The sequence below is a fragment of the Malaclemys terrapin genome, chromosome 15 (genome assembly GCF_027887155.1).
Source record: "Malaclemys terrapin pileata isolate rMalTer1 chromosome 15, rMalTer1.hap1, whole genome shotgun sequence".
Classification (NCBI taxonomy): Eukaryota; Metazoa; Chordata; order Testudines; family Emydidae; genus Malaclemys; species Malaclemys terrapin.
Genome location: NC_071519.1, coordinates 9758097 through 9780362, shown reverse-complemented (window position 1 = coordinate 9780362; position 22266 = coordinate 9758097). Strand labels below are relative to the sequence as shown.

Below are 22266 nucleotides of genomic sequence, written 5' to 3'. Positions count from 1 at the left end.
GGAGGGGAGGGGGGGCTGGTGGGTTAGAGCAGGGGGGGCTGGAAGCCAGAACTCCTAGGTTCTCTCTCCGGCTCTGGGAGGGGAATGGGGGCTGGTGGGTTAGAGCAGGGGGGTCAGGGAGCCAGGACTCCTGGGTTCTCTCCCTGGCACTCTTAGAGCAGTTCAGTCTAATACTGGCCCCAAGAACGTACCTTCCATAATGGCAGGTGAGGCTGTTAGACCCTGATCCTCAAGCCTCTTTCCTCCAGCGTTCGAGTGAGTGCTGCACGCTGGGGAGACATTCTGCATCCCTGTTCGTCCAGGGATGTGTGAGGCTCTGGGAGGGCTAGTGGGGGTCGGGCTAGGAGCCGGGCACTGGTGCAGCGGGTGGTTGCCTGATTGCAGCGGGATCTCTGGCCGGGGGGGTTGTGGCCTCCGTGTGGCCCCGCCTGGAGGCGAAGGGCTGGACGGGGCCAAGGGCTGGATCTGGGGCAGCCCGCACGTCTGCTCCCACTTGCAGTGTCCAATTACCCAACAGGCCCCCGGGGCCTGCGCCCAGGGTCCTGGCCAATATAGGCCCCCCGGAAAAATCTCCCTCTTGTCATGTCGCTGGGCAGAACAAAGCCCCCGGGAAGGTTTGGTCCCCCCCCCCCCGAAGTTTTCAGTGACTGTTCTGGGGTCTGGGACCCTTTGGGGGGTTGTTTGACAAGGGAAATCCGGGGACCTGTCGAACTCCCACCCTGCGGTGCCAACCCTCGCCCAGGGCTCTGCAAAAGGCCCAGCACAACTGAGCCGCTTCGGCCGCCGGCGCTTCGCCGGGTCGTTTGCTCTGGCCGGAGACGAGCCCTTGGGTTCCGCTCACAGCCACAGAGGGGGTCAGGGGCCCCCCCAAAGGCTTTTTTATGGGAATTGAAACATTGGCCAAAAATCATTCATTGGCTCTGTTCACATGCAGGGAAACAAACCTCATAGACACACACGGAGCAGAGCCCGTCCCCTTCAGCAGGGACACACACACACACACCCCTTTCTCCCCGATTTCGTACCTGACGTCTGCTCACAGCACGTGCCCCAGCCCCAGATGGGCTTGAGTGTGGAATGTGATAAGTTCTGTGTTGCCCCCAAGGGGCAGGGAGTTTGTTTTTAACCAGAGGCAGGGTGATTAAGATCACAAGGCTTGTCATTACATTAAATTAAGGATCGTTAGATGATCCTGAAGGCACGGCCAGGCACTCCAGTTAAAAGATAGGAAACAGGGTAGAAATAAACGGTCAGTTTTCAGACCAGAGACAGGTAAATAGTGGTGTCCCCTGGGGGTCTATACTGGGACCAGTTGTGTTCAACATATTTGTAAATGATCTGGAAAAGGGGGTAAACAGTGAGGTGGCAACATTTGCAGATGATACAAAACTACTCAAGGTAGTTAAGTCCCAGGCAGACTGCGAAGAGCTACAAAGGGATCTCTCAAAACTGGGTGACGGGGCACCTAAATGGCAGATGAAATTCAATGTTGATAAACGCAAAGCAATTGGAAAATTGGAAAACAGAATCCCAACTATACGTATAAAATGATGGGATCTAAATTAGCTGGTTCCACTCAAGGAAGAGATCTTGGAGTCACTGTGGATAGTTCTCTGAAAACATCCACTCAACCAGGGCCGTCTCTAGGTTTTTTGCTGCCCCAAGCAAAAACATTTTTAAATAAATAAATAAATAATTTATATAAATAAATTCCATCTCCTAGAACTGGAAGGGACCTTGAAAGGTCATCAAGTCCAGCCCCCTGCCTTCACTAGCAGGACCAAGTACTGATTTTGCCCCAGATCCCTAAGTGGCCCCCTCAAGGATTGAACTCACAACCCTAGGTTTAGCAGGCCAATGCTCAAACCACTGAGCTATCCCGCTGCCAACCCTAGTCTCTCTCCTCCCTCTCTCTCCCCCAACTGCACCCTCCTGCTGCCCCAGCCCTGGGTCACTGGTAACTCACTCCCAGGGCAGGTCATTCAGCAGGAATTTTGGATGTGCACAGAACACAGACAGGATTGGTTCCCATATGGTTACAGAACTGCAGTAAAGTGGAACAATTTTCAGCTCGTGTGATTGGAGGATATCTGGATGCGTATTATAAGACTGTCCTACATAAATGAGAAAAAGTTGAGGTGCCTTTATTATTCTTTTGTCCCATTCTTTGTTTCTATGGGGAATTTGCCAATGCGATATCACTGTCTTCCTTTCAAACAAATAAAACTAAAACTAAAGAAAAACAGCAATGACTGTTGAAAATAGCAATTCCAGTCCTAATAACCACTGGGAAGCATTTCTTGCTCAATTTATTCTAGTTTTTCTACAGCATGTTACAGTGGATCAGTAGATTTGATTTGGGAGAAATGAAGTAACAGTTGCCCAAATTGAGCTTGAGCACTCCTGAATTTTGAGGTGTTCAAATCTGGAGGGCAGGTGCTGGATTCCCTTTCTGAATATTAGCTACATCTGGAAAGGAAAAGTCAATTTCTGCTTCCATGGCTCAGAAGTGGAAATCCTCCTATGTGCCTGGTACTGGATCTAAAGCTGCCCAGTCTAGTAGAGCCTCCCTCCATTAATTTTCATTTTAAATTCTAGTGGGATCCACGTACCTCCCTTGCTAGGCTTCAGATAGAGAGGTGCAATGTCCATTTAGTCCACCCAATTCTTTCTTTGGGGGACAGCCCAGGGCTGGGGCGGCAGGAGATGCGGGTGTGTGGGGGAGAGAAGAGCCCAGGGCTGGGGCGGCAGGAGATGCGGGTGGGGGGTGGAGAAGAGCCCAGGGCTGGGGTGGTAGGAGATGCGGGTGTGGGGAGAGCCCAGGGCTGGGGCAGCAGGAGGTGCAGGTGGGGGCCAGAGCTGGGGCAGCAGGGGGTGCAGGTGTGTGCGGGGGAGAAGAGCCCAGGGCTGGGATGGCAGGAGATGCGGGTGAGGGGTGGAGAAGAGCCCAGGGCTGGGATGGCAGGAGATGCGGGTGAGGGGTGGAGAAGAGCCCAGGGCTGGGATGGCAGGAGATGCGGGTGAGGGGTGGAGAAGAGCCCAGGGCTGGGGTGGTAGGAGATGGGATCTACGTACCTCCCTTGCTAAGCTTCAGATAGAGAAGTGCAATGTCCATTTAGTCCACCCAATTCTTTCTTTGGGGGAGAGCGCAGGGCTGGGGCAGCAGGGGGGTGCAGGTGGGGACCAGAGCTGGGGCAGCAGGGGGTGTGGGCGGGGGACAGTCCAGGGCTGGGGCAACACGGGGGTGCAGGGGGAGCAAAAAACCTACAGCCGGCAGGGTCCCTACCATTCACAGCAAGCTACAGCATGAAGTTTCAGTTCCACGGTCCTTCCCCCTCCCTTTCCTGTTAATTGCAGCCAAGGGAATGCTGGGAAATGTAGTTCTTTCCCTGCTCCAGGGCTGGCTCTATAGGCAAGGAGCTAACCAGGGAACTACAGCTCCCAGGGCCCCCTGTTGGTTCTCAGCTCCCATGCTGGATTCTTGCGCCCCTGCAAATTTGCCGCCCCAAGCAACTGCTTGCTTTGCTGGTGCCTAGAGCCAGCTCTGCACTCAACGTGCAGCAGCAGTCAAAAAACCTAACAGAATGCTGGGAAGAATCATTAAGAAAGGGATCGATAATAAGACAGAAAATATCATGTTGTCTCTATATAAATCCGTGGTACGCCCACACCTTGAATACTGCGAGCAGATGTGGTCGCCCCATCTCAAAAAAGATCTATTGGAATTGGAAAAGGTACAAAGGGCAACAGAAATTATTAGGGATATGGAACAGCTGCTGTATGAGGAGAGATTAATAAGACTGGGAGTTTTCAGCTGGTAAAAGAGATGACTCTGGGGGGATAGGATAGAGGTCTATAAAATCATGACTGGTGTAGAGAAAGTAGATAAGGAAGTGTTATTTACTCCTTCTCATAACACAAGAACTAGGGGTCACCCAATGAAATGAATAGGCAGCAGGTTTAAAACAAACCAAAGGAAGTATTTCTTCACACAATGCACTGTCAACCTGTGGAACTCCTTGCCAGGGGATGTTGTGAAGGCCAAGACCATAACAGGGTTAAAAAAAAAGAGCTAGATAAGTTCATGGAGGACAGGTCCATCAATGGCTATTAGCCAGGATGGATAGGGATGGTGTCCCTAGCCTCTGTTTGCCAGAAGCTGGGAATGGGTGACAGGGGATGGATCACTTGATGATTCCCTGTTCTGTTCATTCCCTCTGGGGCACCTGGCACTGGCCACTGTCAGAAGGCAGGGTACTGGGCTAGATGGACCTTTGGTCTGACCCAGTCTGGCCGTTCTTATGTTCTTATATAGAACCCAGATGTATCTGCCCCCCGCTGTAATCTACTAGACCCCACTCCCCTGCCAGAGCTGAGAGAGAACCCAGGAGTGCTGATGGGGTCTCTCTTTCCGCAGAGTTAGTAACAAAGTAAGAATAGACATTAACATTTTAAACCTAACCAGTGTCCCTTCAGTGACTTGCCACACGGTGGCAGAACATGTTCGTAATAGAGCTGAGTGGGTCTAATATTTATTGAATTTTCTTTATTTTATATAGGCGTTAGACAAGGTTCTCCTGCCGGCTCATTGCTAAGTTACCTGCCAAAAAACTAAAGTTTTCAGGTGCCTAAGTAGCCCCTGGAATCACGGTTAAAGTTGCCCCCCGCCCCACCTAGCAAAATCGGAATTGGCAGGAACTTGCTAGAACCAGTTAAGGCAGGCAGGCTAATTAGGACACCTGGAGCCAATTAAGAAGAAGCTACTGGAATCAATTAGGACAGGCCAGCTAATCAGGGCACCTGAGTTTAAAAAGTACCTCACTTCAGTTAGTGAGGTGCATGAGAGGAGCTGGGCGCACGAGGCGTGCAAGGAGCTGAGCGTGAGAAGGCGTACTGCTGGAGGACTGAGGAGTACAAGCGTTATCAGACATCAGGAGGAAGGTCCTGTGGTGAGGATAAAGGTGTTTGGAGGAGGCCATGGGGAAGTAGCCCAGGGAGTTGTAGCTGTTACAGGAAACACTATAGACAGTTGTGATCCACAGGGCCCTAGGCTGGAACCTGGAGTAGAGGGCGGGCCTGGGTTCCCCCCCTATTCCCCCAACTCCTGATCAGACACTGGAGGAGTTGACCTGGCCTGTGGGTCCCACCAGAGGGGAAGGTCTCTGGGGTGTTCCCCGACCCACATGGTGGATCAGCAGAGACTGTGGGGGATTGTTCTCCTCCCTTTTCCCCACGCTGGCCTGATGAGCTTAGCTGAGGCAAGCAAAACCCGGCAATAAGCGCAGGACCCACCAAGGTAGAGGAGGAACTTTGTCACAGACTATAACCTCTGGACTATTTCTAAAAGGACTTTTGGCAACTACAAACTCGTCTTTCCTGTGTATCTGGACCTCAAGAATTGACTTCAAGTCTGTCTGTATATTGATCTTTCAACCAACTCTGCCTTTTTGTTTTTAATAATGTTTAGTTTAGTTAACAAGAATTGACTAGAAGCGTGTATTTTGGGTAAGATCTAAGTTAGCAGCATTTGACCTGGGTCTGGGGCTTGGGATCAAGAGAACCTCTTTTCTTTTACTGGGGTATTGGTTTCCATAACTATTCGTCCCCATAACGAGTGGCACTGGTGGTGATACTGGGAAACTGGAGTGTCTAAGGGAATTGCTTACATGACTTGTGATTAGCCAGTGGGGTGAGACCGAAGTCTTCTCCATCTGGCTGGTTTGGTTTGCCTTAGACGTGGAAAACCCCCAGCCTTGGGCTGTAACTGCCCTGCTCTGAGCGATGTGTCCTAAATTGGCACTCTCAGTTGGGTCCCACCAGAAACAGCATTGTTACAGCCCCATGCTGGGAAGAGCTGGACCCAGCGCGGGGCTAGGAGACCGCCCCTGGCTCCCCGACATCCAGCCATGCCACCGCTGCAGCTCGTTGTATGTGGCTGCCGGCCAGGCCCTCACTGGCAGCGCCCCAGATGCAGCCGCAGCGCGCCCTGCATGTGCATGCCCACGTAGCGGGTGAACTCGTCGGGCATGGCATGAACGCCTGGCTTGGGGGGCTGGTTGTCGTAGTAGTGGTGGGGCAGGAGCCGCCCCTCGGGGTCAGTGGGGAAGGGCCAGAAGCCGTAGAGGGTGAGGTGCTGGCACAGCTCCAGGGCGGCGCTCACCAGCATGAAGCCCGAGGAGAGGCGGTTGACGCGCAGGCCACGGGAACGCCAGTGCCCGTCCAGCCGTGCCAGGTACTCGGGGTTCATGAAGATGGCGCGGGCTGGGGAGCCGAAGTCCTCCAGGGTGTAGAGTGCCTGGAACGAGACTGTGCTCTGGCCGACGAAGCTGAAGGCCGGGATGAGGAGCAGCGGGGCCCCATAGGCACCCACCACCTCTGCGAAGGGTCGGCGCCAGCGGCTCAGACCCCTGAACCTGCGGGCAGGGAAAGACGCCAGTCAGACGCTGTCCTGGCACAGCCCGTCCCCCAGCGCCAGTCCCGTTCCCTCCCATGGCTGTCCCATCGCTCAGTCTCCTCTGCCCCGATCCCACGGTGACTCTATGGCCGGGGGTGTCTATCCGGGCTCGCCCCTCCATCCTCCCCAGTTCTGATCCCGGCTCTGCCCATGGGTCCCACTACGACCCATCCGTCCCCTTGCTGGTCTCAATCCCCCTCACCAGTTCTGATCCAATCCATCCCCCACATGTTCCCATCAGGGTGCCCCTCCCCACACAGTCCATTGCCCCGGTACCGGGCGTGCAGGATGCTGGGGTTCATGGTGATGACACTCGATTTGGTGCCCACGTCGTCAGCATTGTCCATGGGGGGCAGGTTGAACCTGGGTGGGGGAGGCGGCGTGAGCTGGGGGCAGCCAGGGGAGCCCAGTGCCCCCCACCCCATGGGGGTCCCAGGTCTTTACTGCCCTCCATGGGCAGCGGGTATCATAGGCAGGGGTAGGCGGTGCCTCCGAAACAGCCTAGCCCCACCCATGCTCTGCCCCAGGCCACGCCCCCTCCTGCATTCCCAGAGCTGGGCTGGGGGCCAGGGTGGGGGTGCTTTGGGCTCCTGCGGGGGAGGGGGCAGAAGGGGAGGGCAGATGAGGGGCGGGGCCTTGGGAACAAGGGGAGAGGCCAGGAGCTACCTTCCCCCAATGGCCGGGTCAGTGACCGCCCACGCCGCCCTCCCCTGGTACTGCTCCCCCCACCCTGGCCTTTTAAATGGGTCTCGAACCCCTTGCCTCAAGTGGTGACCCCCTGTCCTCCACTGAGACCCCCCCACCTGGCACCCTACTCTCCGAGCCCTCCCATTTCACCCCACTCTCCCTGACCCCCCCCCCCCCGCATCTCACTCACCCCGAACCCTCCTTCCCTCTGCTCCCATACCCCGCCCCCCCAGCCGGCGTTACCTGATGACGAACTGGGCGCGGTCGATCTCAGAGCCACAGCTGCTGTTACGAAGGATCCCCCCATTTCCCACCACGGCGCAGCACTCGTAGGGAGCGCCCTGAAATGGGGAGCCCTGCAGGAGAGGGGGCCTGGGTCAGCACCCACCGACCATGCAGAGGGCCCAGCTCCCGACGCTGAGATGCAGCCCGCTCTGGGGTGGGGCGTGGGGGGCTGTTTATAAAGTACCCCTCACCCGGTGCTGAGATGCAGCTAGCTCTGGGGTGGGGCATGGGGGGCTGTTTATAAAGTACCCCTCACCTGGTGCTGAGATGCAGCCAGCTCTGGGGTGGAGCCCCTGGCGCTGAGCTCCCGCTGTCCCCACAGCCCAGCGCCCCCTACCTGCGGCAGCATCTCCAGCAGCTCCTCCTTCACTGGATGCTTCTTGTCCCGCTGAGCGTCGTAGACGATCTGGGAGCCCAGCTGGGTGTTGTTCTGGGTCAGCACCAGGTTGGCTGAAGCGTTACAGGAGCTGCCCAGCTGTTCCCTGTGCGGGGGAGAGGGGTGAGGGGCAGCTGGGGGGGGTAGTCGGAGGCAGCAGAGGGCAGAGGGCAAGGGGGGGCTGGGGGGAGGGCATGGAGGGGTAGAGAAGGAGGTATTTGGGGCAGCATCGAGGGAGGGAGGGGGCAGAGGGGTGGGGGGAGAGGAAGCAGGGGGGCAGGGCACTGGGGGTGGAGGGTACCTGTACTGGCCCAGGGCGCTGGCGTTATGCACCCAGGGGCAGCGCTGCACCAGCTTCAGCTGCCTCAAGATCCAGCCCTGGTCCAGCCTCGGATGGAGACACAAAGAGTCACTGATCTGCCCCCCTTCCTCCTTCACTGCGCCCCCCAAGGGGCCCTCTGGCCCCCCACTACTGACCGCCCCCTGCTGCCAGCTCCGGCCCAGGCTGCCGGCCTTAGCTAAGGCCTGACACACTCGTCGCCGGAGGCCGGCCCAGCTCCCCGGCGCGTTGGTGCGGGATCATCGCAGCACACAGGACTGGTCAATGGCCAGTCGCACCTGGGAAATGCTACGTGGCAGGGAGCTCGTCCCCTGGGCTTGGAAGCTGAACAAAACCACCAGAAATCTTCTCGGCTCTTTGATTTCAGAGGGGGCAGAGACTCTGAACGGCTACCAGAGATCCCCAGGAGCCGCCTCCCGGGCCCGCCCTGAAAGACACTTTGAACCGACAGATCACTGCAACTCGGTCACTCTTTGGATTTAGCTGGCGTGTAGATGTTTGCTGGCTTTCACCTGCATATAACTCTCTGATTTCTTCATCCTTGTTCCAGTTTTGTACCCCTATATTCACCCCCTTTTGCAGGACTAAGATAAGTTTTGTACAAAGAACACCTTGTGAGATATTCTTTGAAAACTCATAATTTGCTGATCATTATTGTCCTGGTAAAATATAGGTGGCAACATTGCATGTAAAGTTACAGGATTCCTCTGTATGGCGTTACTAAGACCTATTCCAAGTCTGAGAGGCAGCCACCAACCAGTTCCCTAGAAATGAAAGACTAGCCAATGCTTCAGCCAGGTTTCAAATGGACCATCCCCACTGTCTGGGTGAAAGAGGATCTGGGTGAAAAATCGACATCTTGACAAAGGAACAGCTGGGAGTTCCCATCCACACAAACTTGTTGTCTCCTGAACACGAGTCCCAAAGAAGAGCAGGGACTGTGAGAAAGAACAGATGTCCCCATTTCTCTCTCCTTTCCGGCATCCACAACACCTGAAGAACCAAGGAAGCAGCTTTGGGACTGCGGGAGACGTCCCGACGGAAAGAGATTCAGAGAGACCTTGGCTTCGAATTCACTCCGTGTGGGTGACTTTCATTTTCTTGAAACCAGTTCTGACTGTTATGACTTATTATTTATAGTCACTGAAAATTAGTCTGCTGCAGTTAGTAAATGGGAGTGATCAAAGCCGGTGTGTTTGGATTGAGCTGTGTGGGGAGCTCTGTTTGAGATAAGCAGATCGGCGCACCTCGTTTTCTGTTAATAAACGACAGGCCGCGTATGAGCTCATGTTCCCCAGGAGAGGGCCGGGCAGGACAAGGCACATTTCCGGGGGACGTCTGGGACGGGGAGTTTGCTGGTTGCTCTGCAGGGCGATTCAGGAGCGGCTGGTCTCCCAGCAAAGCAGTGTGAACAGCACCCTGGGTCGGAGACCTGAGGGGACACGGCTGGTCAGCGCTCCAGATCGTCCCCTGGCTAGTGAACGAAGCTTTACACCGTTTACTCCGGGATCGGCTACGGGGCTTGTGTTCGGTGTTGGCTCTGGGGGTCCAGCCGATCTGGGGGCCGTGCCCGGGCTCTGGGGGCTGGACGCAGGGTGATTTTCAGTGTAAGGGCCCAGTGATCGCTAGGTCCGGTGTGTCCGGCTGGGGAGCGTTGAGACCGGTACAGGGACCAGCTGGGTGAAATCTCCCCCCAGGCCCCAGCGCCGATGTGGGGGGGGGGGGGGGTTGGAGGGGCTGCCCCGAGATGCACCCGGCCCCACTCACCTGGCGGGGAGGGTCCCTGCGCTCCAGTTCTGCATCAGCCCCCGGCACTGCTCTGCCCCCATCACCGGGGCCTCGGGGCTGGAAAGGGGAAAGAGGATTACAGATGGCCAGGAGAGCCGCCCACCACGGGGCCCCCCAGCACTTCCCCTCCCCCCCCACCATCTCCTTCCCCATCTCACAGAGCCCCCGCTCTTCCCCTCCCCCTCCCCCTCCTCTCCCTCCCCCTCCTTCCCTCCCCCACATCCCTTCCCCCTCACCACCTCCTTGCCCCCCCCCCACCCGGGCTCCTCCAGCACCCCTCGCCCCCACCGCCTCCTCCCCATCTCACAGAGCCTCTGCTCCTCCTCTCCCTGCAACTCCTTTCCTGCCCCCACACTGCTTCACTGACCCCTTTTTCTTCCCCTCCCCACACCCCACCCAGCCCCCATACCCTTCTCTCCCCCACATCCCTCCTTCCTCTCCCCCCCACATCGCCCCCAGCCCCTTCTATAGCCCATCACCAACCATCCATCCCTCTTCACTCACCCACCCACCTTCTGCCCCACTGAATCCTATTCCCTGCCATGCCCCCATAACTCAGTGGGTCCCTCAGAGGTCAGTGCCCCCAAAGCCCCTCCCCCCACGCACATGGGGCTCCTGTTTTGGTCCATGGTCCGGCAGGGATGTTTGGGGTCCAGCCTCACTCCTTTGCCGGCCGCCAATGCTGTCTTGGGCTGGGACGCCTGGCTAGGGGGCAGAGAGAGGGGGGGTTAATGTCGCTGCGGGAGGGAGGGCAGGTTTACATTTACCACTGTGAGCTGGTGGGTCAGGGGGGAGCTTGGGGGGTAGTCTGAAGGCTGGAAGAGGGGGTTCAGGCTGCGATTCTTTGATGATCCCCCGGCTGGGTTTCAGGGGATGGCAGGTGGCAGCGAGGGGTGTGGGGTTGGCGGGGGGTTATTTCCATACTGAAGCAGGTTATCTCAGGGCGGGGGCGGGGCGTTCCAGGATGGGATCGATTTCTCCGGGGCAGTGTCTTCGAGCGGCGAAGGCGGCATTAAGGGGTACGTCCCGTGGAGCCTATTCTGGGGGCTTGGAGTGCCTGGCTGTCGAGCACAGACTTCTGGGGGATGGAGCACCAGGGACCCCCGGTGACCAGCACCCCACACAGACCAGCTCACAGCTCTGACTTTTGTAGGGTCTCCCCTGGCCTGTCTGGAGAAGCCTGGCTCGGGGCTCGCCACCTCGGGGTGACCAGCCTTTGCCAACAGGGCTTCAGAGCCAGATACCCCCCCACATACAAACGAGTCCTGGCTCCCAGCTGCACACCCCCACTCTAACCACCAGCCCCCACTGCCCTCCTAGAGCCGGGGAGAGAACCCAGGAGTCCTGGCTCCCCGCTCCCCCTGCTCTAACCCACCAGCCGCCACTCCCCTGCCCGAGCCGGGGAGAGAACCCAGGCATCCTGGCTCCCAGCCCCCCCTGCTCTAACCACCAGTTCCCACTCCCCTCTCAGAGCTGGGGAGAGAACCCAGGGCTCCTGGCTCCCAGCCCCCCACTCACTCACCTCTGAAGCCTCCACAGCACAGAGAGGCTGAAGCTGAGGGCGATGCCCACGGCCAGCACCAGCGCCCAGCTCTGTCTCCGCAGCATCCTTGGGGGGCCCACCATGGCGCTAGCTGTGGGGAGAGCAGGGCAGGTGAACCACGTTCACACACGATGGGGGAATGCACTGGGCACGGCTCCCCTGGGGTGCCCCTAATCCGCCCTGGTCTCCTGGATATCACAGGCTGGGAGCCAGGACTCCTGGGTTCTCTCCCTGGCTCTGGGAGGGGAGTGGCGGCTGGTGAATTAGAGCAGGGGGGGCAGGGAGCCAGGACTCCTGGGTTCTCTCCCCAGCTCTGAGAGGGGAGTGGGAACTGGTGGTTAGAGCAGGGGAGGTCTGGGAGCCAGGACCCCTAGACACCACTCTCCTCCCTGAGCCAGGAGAGAACCCAGGAGTCCTGGCTCCCAGCCCTCCCTGCTCTAACCACCAGCCCCCACTCCCCTTCCAGAGATAGGGAGAGAACCCAGGAGTCCTGGCTCCCTGCCCCCCAATCTAACCCCCTAGACCCCCCTTCCCTCTGAGCACTGGGCTTTCATAGCCAAGCTCACCTCCAGCTTTGCAGGCTGCAGGAAGCCACAGGCTGAAGTCTCCCAGGCAAGTCGAACACCTTCACTTCTGTTTGTCCAGAGTCAAAGCAAACAGACCTGCGTGTGCTGAGCCAGTATCTGGGCAGGGTGCTTCCCACCTCTCTTCCCGCCCCCCGGTCCCGCTGACACCTCGCCGGCCGCAGCAGAGAATGGGCTGAGTTAAGGGGGTTTCCTTCCCCAGTGTCTCCGGGCACGATCCAGCTGCTGCAAACTCTTTGCCCAGGGGAACTAGGTTTGGTAACTAGCCACTGAAACACCAGCTCCGTGGGGCTGGAAGCATTTTGAAGCTTCCTTGTTCTTTTTGCCTGGAACGTTGCAGTCTCGAGCATTCATTTTCTCCCCTTTCCCCCACCGTATTTCAGCCAGAAATTTCTTCCCTTTCTTCCCGTCGCTCACTTTTTGCCCTTTTTTGGGTGGAGCCATTTCGCTTTTGATCAGAACCTTTCAGGAGCCATTTTGCCCTTCTAGGCTGAAGTTTGCCAACTTTGGGCCAGCAAGTGATTCACTTTTCCTTGCACATTTTAAGCCGATTTCCCCCCCTCCCCCTGCTTTTTTGGCTAGGATGTCTCCAGTTGCAATGTTTAGCAATTTTTTTTTTCATCTGTTCGTCCGCACGACTGTGGAGTTTCGTGCGCCCCTCGCTTTCCGCTCCATGACGCACGTGACTGAGTTTGCAGGGGATCGTCTTGTGGACTTGAGTCGAGTGGAAAAGTGTCTTGGCTTCTCCCCGTCCCTTTCGGGAACCTTTCCTGTAGAGACCGGAGAGTGCCGACGAAAGGAGAAACAGAGGTTTGAGAGAAGCGAGTTTGACGACATCGTCAATGACTTTACTCTCCAAAAATCATGAGAGAAAATGTTTTAAATGTCAGTGTTCAAATTAATGTGATGTGCAACCAGACCTACCCACTCCTTGTACCGCTTCCATTAAGTCAGCTGGCTTGTGTAACTGTAATTGCATTTCTGTTGCTGCAGATGATAAAGTTTTCTTATCTACTGATTAGGTACACATTGATGAAAATATGCAAATATAATGCAAACAGGCGTATTGCAAGACATGGTCTATTGAGCTTATTCTATTTTTACAACTTTGCCTTTGTATGTATGCAAATACAAAGTGTTTGTGTTTATAGCCAACGTCCTTTCTGTGAAAATAATAAATTCATGGTTTTTACGGGATGGGGCCTCTTACACTTGACATAGGTTACGGCCTCAGAAAGTCATAATCAAGTGGTTCTGTACAATAACGTTGGCCTGAAAGACGGGAACACACCAGTCTTAGCGATCAATGGTCCCTTACACCAAAAATCAAACCACAGTCAGGGTACGTCCAGTCCCAAGAGACCAGCCACTGCCCCCAGATCAACTAGTCCCCTAGACCTCACACCAAAGACAATGCCTGTAGCCGATCCTGGAATAAACTAGGTAAAGGTTCATGTACTCTAGGGAACTGATTGGTGGCTGCCTCTCAGACTTGGGATATGTCGCAGCAATGCCCTACAGAGGAATCCTGTAACTTTACGTGCAAGGTTGCCACCTATATTTTACCAGGACAGTAATGCTCAGCAAATTATGAGTTTTCAAAGGATACCTCACAAGGCATTCTTTGTATAAAACTTATCATAGTCCTGAGAAAGGGGGTGAATATAAGGGGTACAAGACTGGCATAAGGACAAAGGACTCAGAGAGTTAGTTGCAGGTGAAAGTCAGCAAACATCTACACTCCAGCTAAATTGGAAGAGTAACTGAATCATAGTGATCTGTCAGTTCAAAGTGTCTTTCAGGGCGGCCCCGGGAGGTGGCTCCTGGGGATCTCTGGCGGCCGTTCAGAGTCTCTGCCCCCTCTGAGTTCAAAGAGCCGAGAAGATGGGAAATTTCCAGTGGTTTTGTTCAGCTTCCAAGCCCGCAGGAGTTGCTCCCTGCCACGTAGCATTTCCCAGATGCAACCATTGACCAGTCCTGTGTGTTGCGATGATCCCGCACAGCCCAGCTGATTTCGTTAGTCGTGAGCGTGGGCCGGGGGATGATTCCCCTTCCCCGGTTTGCAAGTTCACAGCAAACATTTGCACCTTTATAAAGCAAAATTTAAATTTTTCCTTCTAGCCTGGGACAGACGCTGCGAGTGCGATTCCTGCTCCAGCCGCTCACGGAGGCGAAAGGCGAAACGCATCAGTGTCAGACTCACACCTGTTCTGACCCAAACCAGCGCGCCGGGGAGCTGGGCCCGCCTCCGGCGATGAGTGTGTCAGGTCTTAGCTAACGCCGGCAGCCTGGGCCGGAGCTGGCAGCTGGCCTGCCAGCGTCAGTTCCCCGCAAGGTCTGGACTGGCAGAGTCTCGAGGTGTTTGCTAAGAGAGCAGGCCTGGCTTAGCCGCAGGTGATCTAGCCCCTGGTGAGGAAGGCGGTAACCCGGGGGGGGGGGGGGGGGTCACAGGTCTGGGTGCCCTGGGCTCCGGCCGCCAATCTGTCTCTCCCATGCTCATACATGGTCGTGAGCTCCCCTCCCGCCTTTCGAGATTTACAATAGTTTTCCTCCAGTGCTGCAAGAGACTATACCGACGGGGCCTCGGGCACGGGGCAGAGAGCTTGGAAAGCTGCCTTCCTCGCTTGTGTACGTACGCAAGAGGAGGCTAAGGGGGTGTGTCTGTCAAGACTCAATGGTCAAACAAATAGGAGCCTTCCCAAAAACCAAGCAGGATTTGAGCAAATGTTTGTGGGTTCTGCAAAAGAGAGTTCCAGACTGAAACCTCGCTGGAGAAATCCACGGCCCTTCGCTGTCCCAGTAGCCAGCAAGAGTTCTGGTTTTGAAACTTACACTCGTGCCGCCAGGAGCCATCAAGGAGCAAAAGATACAACTCACCATCTGGAGAGCGAACAACACCCCACAACTCACAGAGCAGTGTCTTCCCAGCCACGGATTCCTTTGGGACCTGTGGAAAATGCCCTCCAGGCTAAAGTAAGTTGAATATGTTTCATAATTATGATGCCGCTTGTTATTAATTTATTGGGAGTGAACTACATCCACCCTGACTGAATTGGCCCTGTCAACACTGGTGCTCCACTTATGAAGTAACTCCCTGCTCTCCATGTGTCAGTATATAATGCCTGCATCTGTAGCTTTCACTCTATGCATCCGAAGAAGTGAGGTTTTTACTCACAAAAGCTTATACCCAAATAAATCTGTTAGTCTTTAAGGTGCCACCAGACTCCTTGTTGTTTTTGTAGATACAGACTAACACAGCTACCCCCTGATACTAGATAAGGAAGTGTTATTTACTCCGTCTCATAACACAAGAACGAGGGGTCACCCAATGAAATAACAGGCAGCAGGTTTAAAACAAACCAAAGGAAGTATTTCTTCACACAATCCACAGTCAACCTGTGGAACTCCTTGCCAGGGGATGTTGTGAAGGCCAAGGCTATAACAGGGTTCAAAAAAGAATGAGAAATTCATGGGGGTTAGGTCCATCAATGGCTATTAGCCAGGCTGGGCAGGAATGGTGTCTCTAGCCTCTGTTTGCCAGAAGCTGGGAATGGGTGACAGGGGATGGATCACTTGGTGATTCCCTGTTCTGTTCATTCCCTTTGGGGCACCTGGCATTGGCCACTGGCGGAAGACAGAATCCTGGGCTAGATGGACCCTTGGTCTGCCCAACTCTGGCCATTCTGATATTATGTTCCTTTCGATATTTACCTTTGAAAAACTATTCTGGTTTTGTATTGCTATATTACACCTTGTTTATTTACAAAATGGGGTTTTTTCGCCCCCCCCCCAGGTGACGCGGAAGTTACACCTCTGTTTGCAACAGCTCCATCCTGCAGACCGCCTGAGGCCCCTATTTAAAGATACCTTCCTCGACAGCCAGATGGCCCAACATTATCCAGCTGCAAGAACCGAGTCAGCCTGTCTGCTCAACGGCACCGCCTGCTCCTTCTTTCCAAGCGCGGCTGGGGACGCCAAGGAAGACTGGAGCCTTTTCTTTTCCTGTTGGCGGCTCTGGTGAGGCAGGCTTAGAAAAAAACAAAAACCAAATCCACTGATTTTTGCTGCCCAGAAAGATCTTGTGACCGCGCTGGTACTCGCCTCATGCCTCGCTCGGCCGCAGCAGAACAAATCTTTTCCAAACGTGATGGGAGAACAATGCCACGGGAGAGGCCAGGGGCTAACGGGGTTGGGATTTCTGTAGACAATGCCGGTGTAAGAAGACTTCAGTTCAGACACCGGTTCAAAGGAAGAATGGGCGTAGGTGTATTACGTGCCACAGGCGCTGTGATGGGTTGGATCACAGAAACCCCCTTGGGAACTCCCACCTGATGTGCCAAGACTACTTCTGCCCCCGCTTTTCCTGCCAGCTCAGGACCCCAGCACCCTGTCTTGCTGAGCCAGACATGCCCGTCTGCTCCAACACAGACCCGGGGTCTGAATCACTTGTCCCAAAGCTGCAGGTTTACCTGAAAACAGCTCACAGAAGTGTTCCTGTCTTTAACACTCAGATGCCCAATTCCCAATGTGATCTAAACCCCAATAAATCCATTTAACCCTGTGTCATAACTAGAAAGGGAAGGGTAACAGCCCTCCTGTGTACAGTACTATAAAATCCCTCCTGGCCAGAGACTCCAAAATCCTTTTCCCTGTAAAGGGTTAAGAAGCTCAGGTAACCTGGCTGGCATCTGACCCAAAGGACCAATAAGTGGACAAGATACTTTCAAATCTTGGTGGGGGGGGGCTTTTGTTTGTGCTCTTTGTTTGGGAAGTCATTCGCTCTTGGGACTGAGATGCACCAGACATCAATCCAGGTTCTCCCCATCTTTCTAAACAAGTCTCTCCTATTTCAAACTTGTAAGTAAATAGCCAGGCAAGGCGTGTTAGTTTTCTTTCATTTTCTTCTGTTTCTAGTTTGGCCAGTTCTATTTTGTTAGCTACTTCTTTTGTAGTCATTTTCCTGTTTCCTTGTGCTGGGTCACCCTCTCTGCGGTTGACTGAAACTGGAATGTACTCAGCTCTGGCTGCTGCTGAGTTAACAGAGACTTTAATAGCTACTCCCGAGGATGTAAAAAGAAAAGAAAAAACAATTCAGCTTGTAAATTCCTTTTACCAGTCGTTTGCTAATTGAACCCTTCTCTTAACAAAGGATCTTGTTAAAATACTTAACACCTCTGCCTTCAGGCAAGGAGAGATAAGATATGCATCTACCTTCAGCTCTGCTTTCCAAGCAGCTAGAAGGAAAACAAAAATCTTACTGGCTTTTGGGTTTAAAATGAATCCCACCTCTGCCACCATGTCAAGGCTGTATCCCCACTTTGAACTTTAGGGTACAAATGTAGGGGCCTGCATGAAAACTTCTAAGCTTAACTACCAGCTTAGCTCTGGTCCGCTGCCACCATCCCAAGGCTAATTCCCTTCCCTGGGTAGCCTTGAGAGACCTTCACCAATTCCCTGGTGAATACACATCCACCCCTTGGGAACTGCCACCTGATGTGCCAAGACTACTTCTGCCCCTGCTTTTCCTGCCAGCTCGGGACCCCAGCACCCTGTCTTGCTGAGCCAGACATGCCCGTCTGCTCCAACACAGACCCGGGGTCTGAATTACTTGCCCCAAAGCTGCAGGTTTACCTGAAAACAGCTCACAGAAGTGTTCCTGTCTTTAACACTCAGATGCCCAATTCCCAATGTGATCTAAACCCCAATAAATCCATTTAACCCTGTATAAAGCTTAAGCAGGGTAAACTCATAAATTGTTCGCCCTCTATAACACTGATAGAGAGAGATGCACAGCTGTTTGCTCCCCCAGGTATTAGTACATATGCTGAGTTAATTAGTAAGTAAAAAGTGATTTTATTAAATACAGAAAGTAGGATTTAAGCGGTTCCAAGTAGTAACAGACAGAACAAAGTGAATTACCAAGTGAAATAAAATAAAACACGCAAGTCTGTGTCTAATACAGTAAGAAACTGAATACAGATAAGATCTCACCCTCAGAGATGTTTCAATAAGTCTCTTTCACAGACTGGACACCTTCCTAGTCTGGGCCCAATCCTTTCCCCTGGTACAGCCCTTGTTCCAGCTCAGGTGGTAGCTAGGGGATTTCTCATGATGCCCCTCCTTGTTCTGTTCCACCCCTTTATATATCTTTTGCATAAGGCGGGAACCCTTTGTCCTTCTGGGTTCCCATCCCCTCCTTCTCAATGGAAAAGCACCAGGTTAAAGATGGATTCCAGTTCAGGTGACATGATCACATGTCACTGCAAGACCCCCAAGCCTTCATTCCTCCCAGCCTGACTCACAGGGAGGCCTGCCTGCAAACAGAGCCATCCACAGTCAATTGTCCTGGTTAATGGGAGTCATCAAGATTCCAAACCACCATTAATGGCCCACACTTTGCATAATTACAATAGGTCCTCAGAGTTATATTTCATACTTCTAGTTTCAGATACAAGAGTGGTACATTTATACAAATAGGATGACCACACTCAGTAGATTATAAGCTTTGTAATGATACCTTACAAGAGACCTTTTGCATGAAGCATATCCCAGTTACATCATATTCACCCATTAGCATATTTTTATAAAATCACATAGACTGCAACGTCACAGGTGCGTTGCGGGTTTTTCTGCAGTGTGAGGATTAGACATCGAAGATGTCTGGAGCGATTGTCCGGAGCACAGAAGGGAAGTCACTCTTGGAGGAGTGCTGTCGTTTCGGTGAGGTTGAATGTAGACGGATTCTGAAGCATGTTCCCACGTGGCGTGGCCTGCCGGTAGCTAGGAACAGATTGGCGCAACTGGACGCAAAGCTTTTGCCCAAGAGCGTGGGCAGTGGGTGAACACACCGTTGGAGGAGGCTATCCCCAGCCTGTCCGTCTCTGCCCGAGGCCCTGCCCCGCCAGAGCCTGGAGCACACAGACCCCATCGTGAGTTTGCCACGAGTCTCAGGAGGATTGTTTTCCATCACACCCCAGCTCCTGGAGTCAGCTGAAGACGTGATGATTTCAGCCTGCGCTCTTAAAGACACAGTACGTTTCTAGCCCTCGCTGTTGTGGAGAAAGCTTCAAAATGGGACCCCCCGGACACCCTCACAGCTCAATGAGCAGAAGGCAAATGAAAAGATCCCCCAAATCTTTTCCGTTTACGGAATCGCATGAATTTAAAGCCGAGCTCATGCTTTTTGGTGGGCCTGACTCGTGATTTTTGAACATTCGGGGTTGGCCGTACTGCAATCAGAGGTGGATTAAAGTCTACTGGGATCCTGGGCTGGAGCAAGTGGGGGGCTCCAGCACCATGGCCCAACCCCCCCCCTTCCAGCTGCGGTCCCACCCCCATTTCGCCCCTGCTCTGCAGCCCCTGTTCCACCCATGGCCCCGCCCCATTCTGCCCCTTCCCCTATGGCCCCGCCCCCTTCTGCTCCTGCGCCACCCACGGCCCCGCCCCATTCCGCCCCTTCCCCTGTGGCCCCGCCCCATTCTGCTCCTGTCCCTGCAGCTCCGCCCCTGTGCCACCCACGGCCCCGCCCCATTCCGCCCCTTCCCCTGTGGCCCTGCCCCATTCTGCTCGTGCCCCTGCAGCTCTGCCCCTGTTCCACCCACGGCCCCACCCCATTCCGCCCCTTCCCCTGTGACCCCACCCCACTGCATCCTTCCCCCGCAGCCTCGACCCTGCTTGCTCCCTTCCAGCCCCCCTCCGCTGTGGGCCAGCTCCTCTAACCCTGGGGCCACAGCAGGAGGGAGGTTTTTCCGTGGGCCCCCAAATTGGCTGTGATCAGCTTCCAGAGCCGCGTCTGTTGGTGGGGGTGTATGCACGAGAGAGCCAGTTCTGTACCCCCCCTCGCCACTGAACCTGGCGCTTGGGGCTGCCTGCGCCCCCCCAGCGGGAGGGTGATGGCCGCTGTGTACTGCTGAGTGAGATGATTAACGGCCCCGCATGCTATCACAGACGCCTGCCCCTGCTCATCACACTGAGAGGGAAACTGAGGCACACACCGGGCATCAAAATTCCCACCTTCAGCATCTCACACCAACCCCACAGCGCAATGCCACGGAGGCAGAAGATCACACACGCTTGTCCCCTGCACCCTGACCGACCCCAGCTGTCCATGCCCATGGGAGCGCCCTGTGAGCCACACCCTAGTTCACCCTTGGCTCTATGGCCGCGCCCCGACCCGCGCTGGGAGCAGGGGCTGGCAGAGGCTCACCCCGATAGGCTGAACAAAGGGAGCAAACTCCGCTGGTGGCTTGGCACAGCACCTGGCACAGAGCAACCCCCACCCCCATTCCTGAGCTGACACAGCTGAGGGCTGGCGAGGCAGGAAATACTCCATTTCGCAGCTGGGGTCACCCTCCACTCCGCCCCCTCGGTGTAACGCGGGTGCACAAGGTTACCCGATTCAGGTCACGCGGGTGGCTGGAACCTTTGCTGCCCGTAACGGAGTTTTTTGCATGGAGTTTCCCAGTTTTTTTTCAAAGTCACGTGGGCTGAATTAAGGTCCCATCCGTCTGCGGACAGCTCACGATGGTGCGTCCAGGCCAATCAAAACGGCTCATGGTGGCTCTAATCACTGCCTTTCACTGCCCCCCTGTCCCGGAGGAGGAATTAACCCCTTCATGCCCCATACAAAACCGAGGCACACCCATTGGGCTCCCAAATGTGACAACAACCCCCACATTCACTCGTGGGCGGAAAAAAGGCATCCAAGCCAGTGGTACAAGGCAGCCACACCAGCGGTCGGAGCCCACTGGCAGATGCCGACTCTTGGCAGCCGTAATGAAGTTTGTTGTACGGCATTTCCTAGTGTTTTCTTTCTTTTTTTTTTTTTAATGGGAAAAAGTGCAACTGGGACAGCTCCCCCCCACAGTGCACGCTCAGTGGGAGAGGCACCGTGCCCCTTTCCAGGACCGGCCCCTGCCACGGGAATACAGGACAATCTGCGCTAGCCAGCAGCGGTAGAAGGCTGGTATCATAGATCCATAACGACTGGAAGGGACTGTCAGGGCTTCATAGGACCCTGGTCATTACATTTACCCTCAGCCAAAGCCAAATGGAATTTCATGGCACAAAGAAAAGACACCTCCTTGGGCCTAGGGCTGGTGTGGTGGCAACAGGGTGCCAGGGACCAAACCTGTCTGGTGAGCAGCCACTATCAGATCCCATCGTAGCTGGTGCTGGCACATAATTAAATCAACAAGCAATCAAGGCCGGGGAACGAATTAACGGGTCACCGTGGCACGGGGAGCAGCACAGGACAAAGGGCGACTCGTAATTAATGCCTGAGCAGGGAAGACGGTGTCACGGATGACGAGGAGCACTTAACGAGGTGGCCCTTGTCATATCCATCATATTGGAACAGTGATGTCAGGGTTATGGCATAATTCTGATGCGTTTTGTACCATACGTGTCATGGGAGGCGTCTATGGAAAAGTCATGATTCACTGAAGACGATTATCCTGTTGGTGCGCCTGGATCAGGTTTGTATCTGGAGTTATGAATATCAACGATGTGTCTGTATTTCGAATGCGGTTTCACCTGGGTGACACCAACTCGGCAAGATGCTGCCAATCTAGACAGCTGGTTGTGCTGGGCCATGAGGGGAAACAAGAGGCCTTCTCCCCCACCTGGCAAGCCTTCCTGGGAACACTTCAGCCAGCCTACGGCTAACGGCTGCTATGACTCACAAGGGCATGTGACCAGCTCACATGACACTGGACTCCATTTTGGGACTTGTATTTTTCCACCAACTGGGCTGGGCACTTAGCTTAGGACAAAGGCGTTCCCGTCGTACGGAAAGGCTCTGAAAGATGGGGATTGACGTCACCTCTGGGTCTCACTCCCCACACACGAGAACACCTGGAAACATTTGAGCAACAGAGACTGAACCAGGGGAAGTGCCAGTCCCAGGCGAAAGGGATTTCTAGCCTGCGTATGGACTGCTTGTATTGGGGTGAGATATCGCTGATTCCAACCCTATCTAGTTCGTTAAGCTTTGTTTGCAAGTTATGTTTAACGTCCTAGGTGACCCGCTTCAGTCTGTTTGCTCTCATTGACACTCACTACAAATCGCTCGCTCTCTACTTTAATAAACTTCTTTTATGTTTTATCCCGACCCATGCGTTTCTGAGTGGGGAAATCGCAGCTCAGCCAGCCAAGGCTGGCGCAGACCATCCCCGCATCGATGGATTAATGAGCTTGCCCCGGACAGAC

The 22266-nt window shown here is 54.6% G+C and overlaps 1 protein-coding gene across 4 annotated transcripts; it reads right to left on the bottom strand.

Moving 5' to 3' along the window:
* Positions 1–5423: 5423 nt before the first annotated feature.
* On the bottom strand, positions 5424–12097 carry LOC128823060 (alpha-2,8-sialyltransferase 8E-like). Of its 4 annotated transcripts, XM_054005124.1 has the most exons (9): positions 12040–12097; positions 11453–11564; positions 10537–10635; positions 9910–9987; positions 8104–8190; positions 7764–7908; positions 7385–7497; positions 6731–6817; positions 5424–6413 (listed from the first exon to the last, which is right to left on the bottom strand). In XM_054005124.1, exons 2-9 carry the CDS (start codon positions 11554–11556, stop codon positions 5951–5953), a joined length of 1176 nt encoding a protein of 391 aa, XP_053861099.1. In that variant the 5' UTR covers positions 11557–11564; positions 12040–12097; the 3' UTR covers positions 5424–5950. The 4 variants fall into 4 exon arrangements, with proteins under 4 accessions (XP_053861099.1, XP_053861100.1, XP_053861101.1 ...); XM_054005125.1 differs by lacking the exon at positions 8104–8190; XM_054005126.1 differs by lacking the exon at positions 11453–11564 and having other exon boundaries at positions 12040–12075.
* Positions 12098–22266: the final 10169 nt, after the last annotated feature.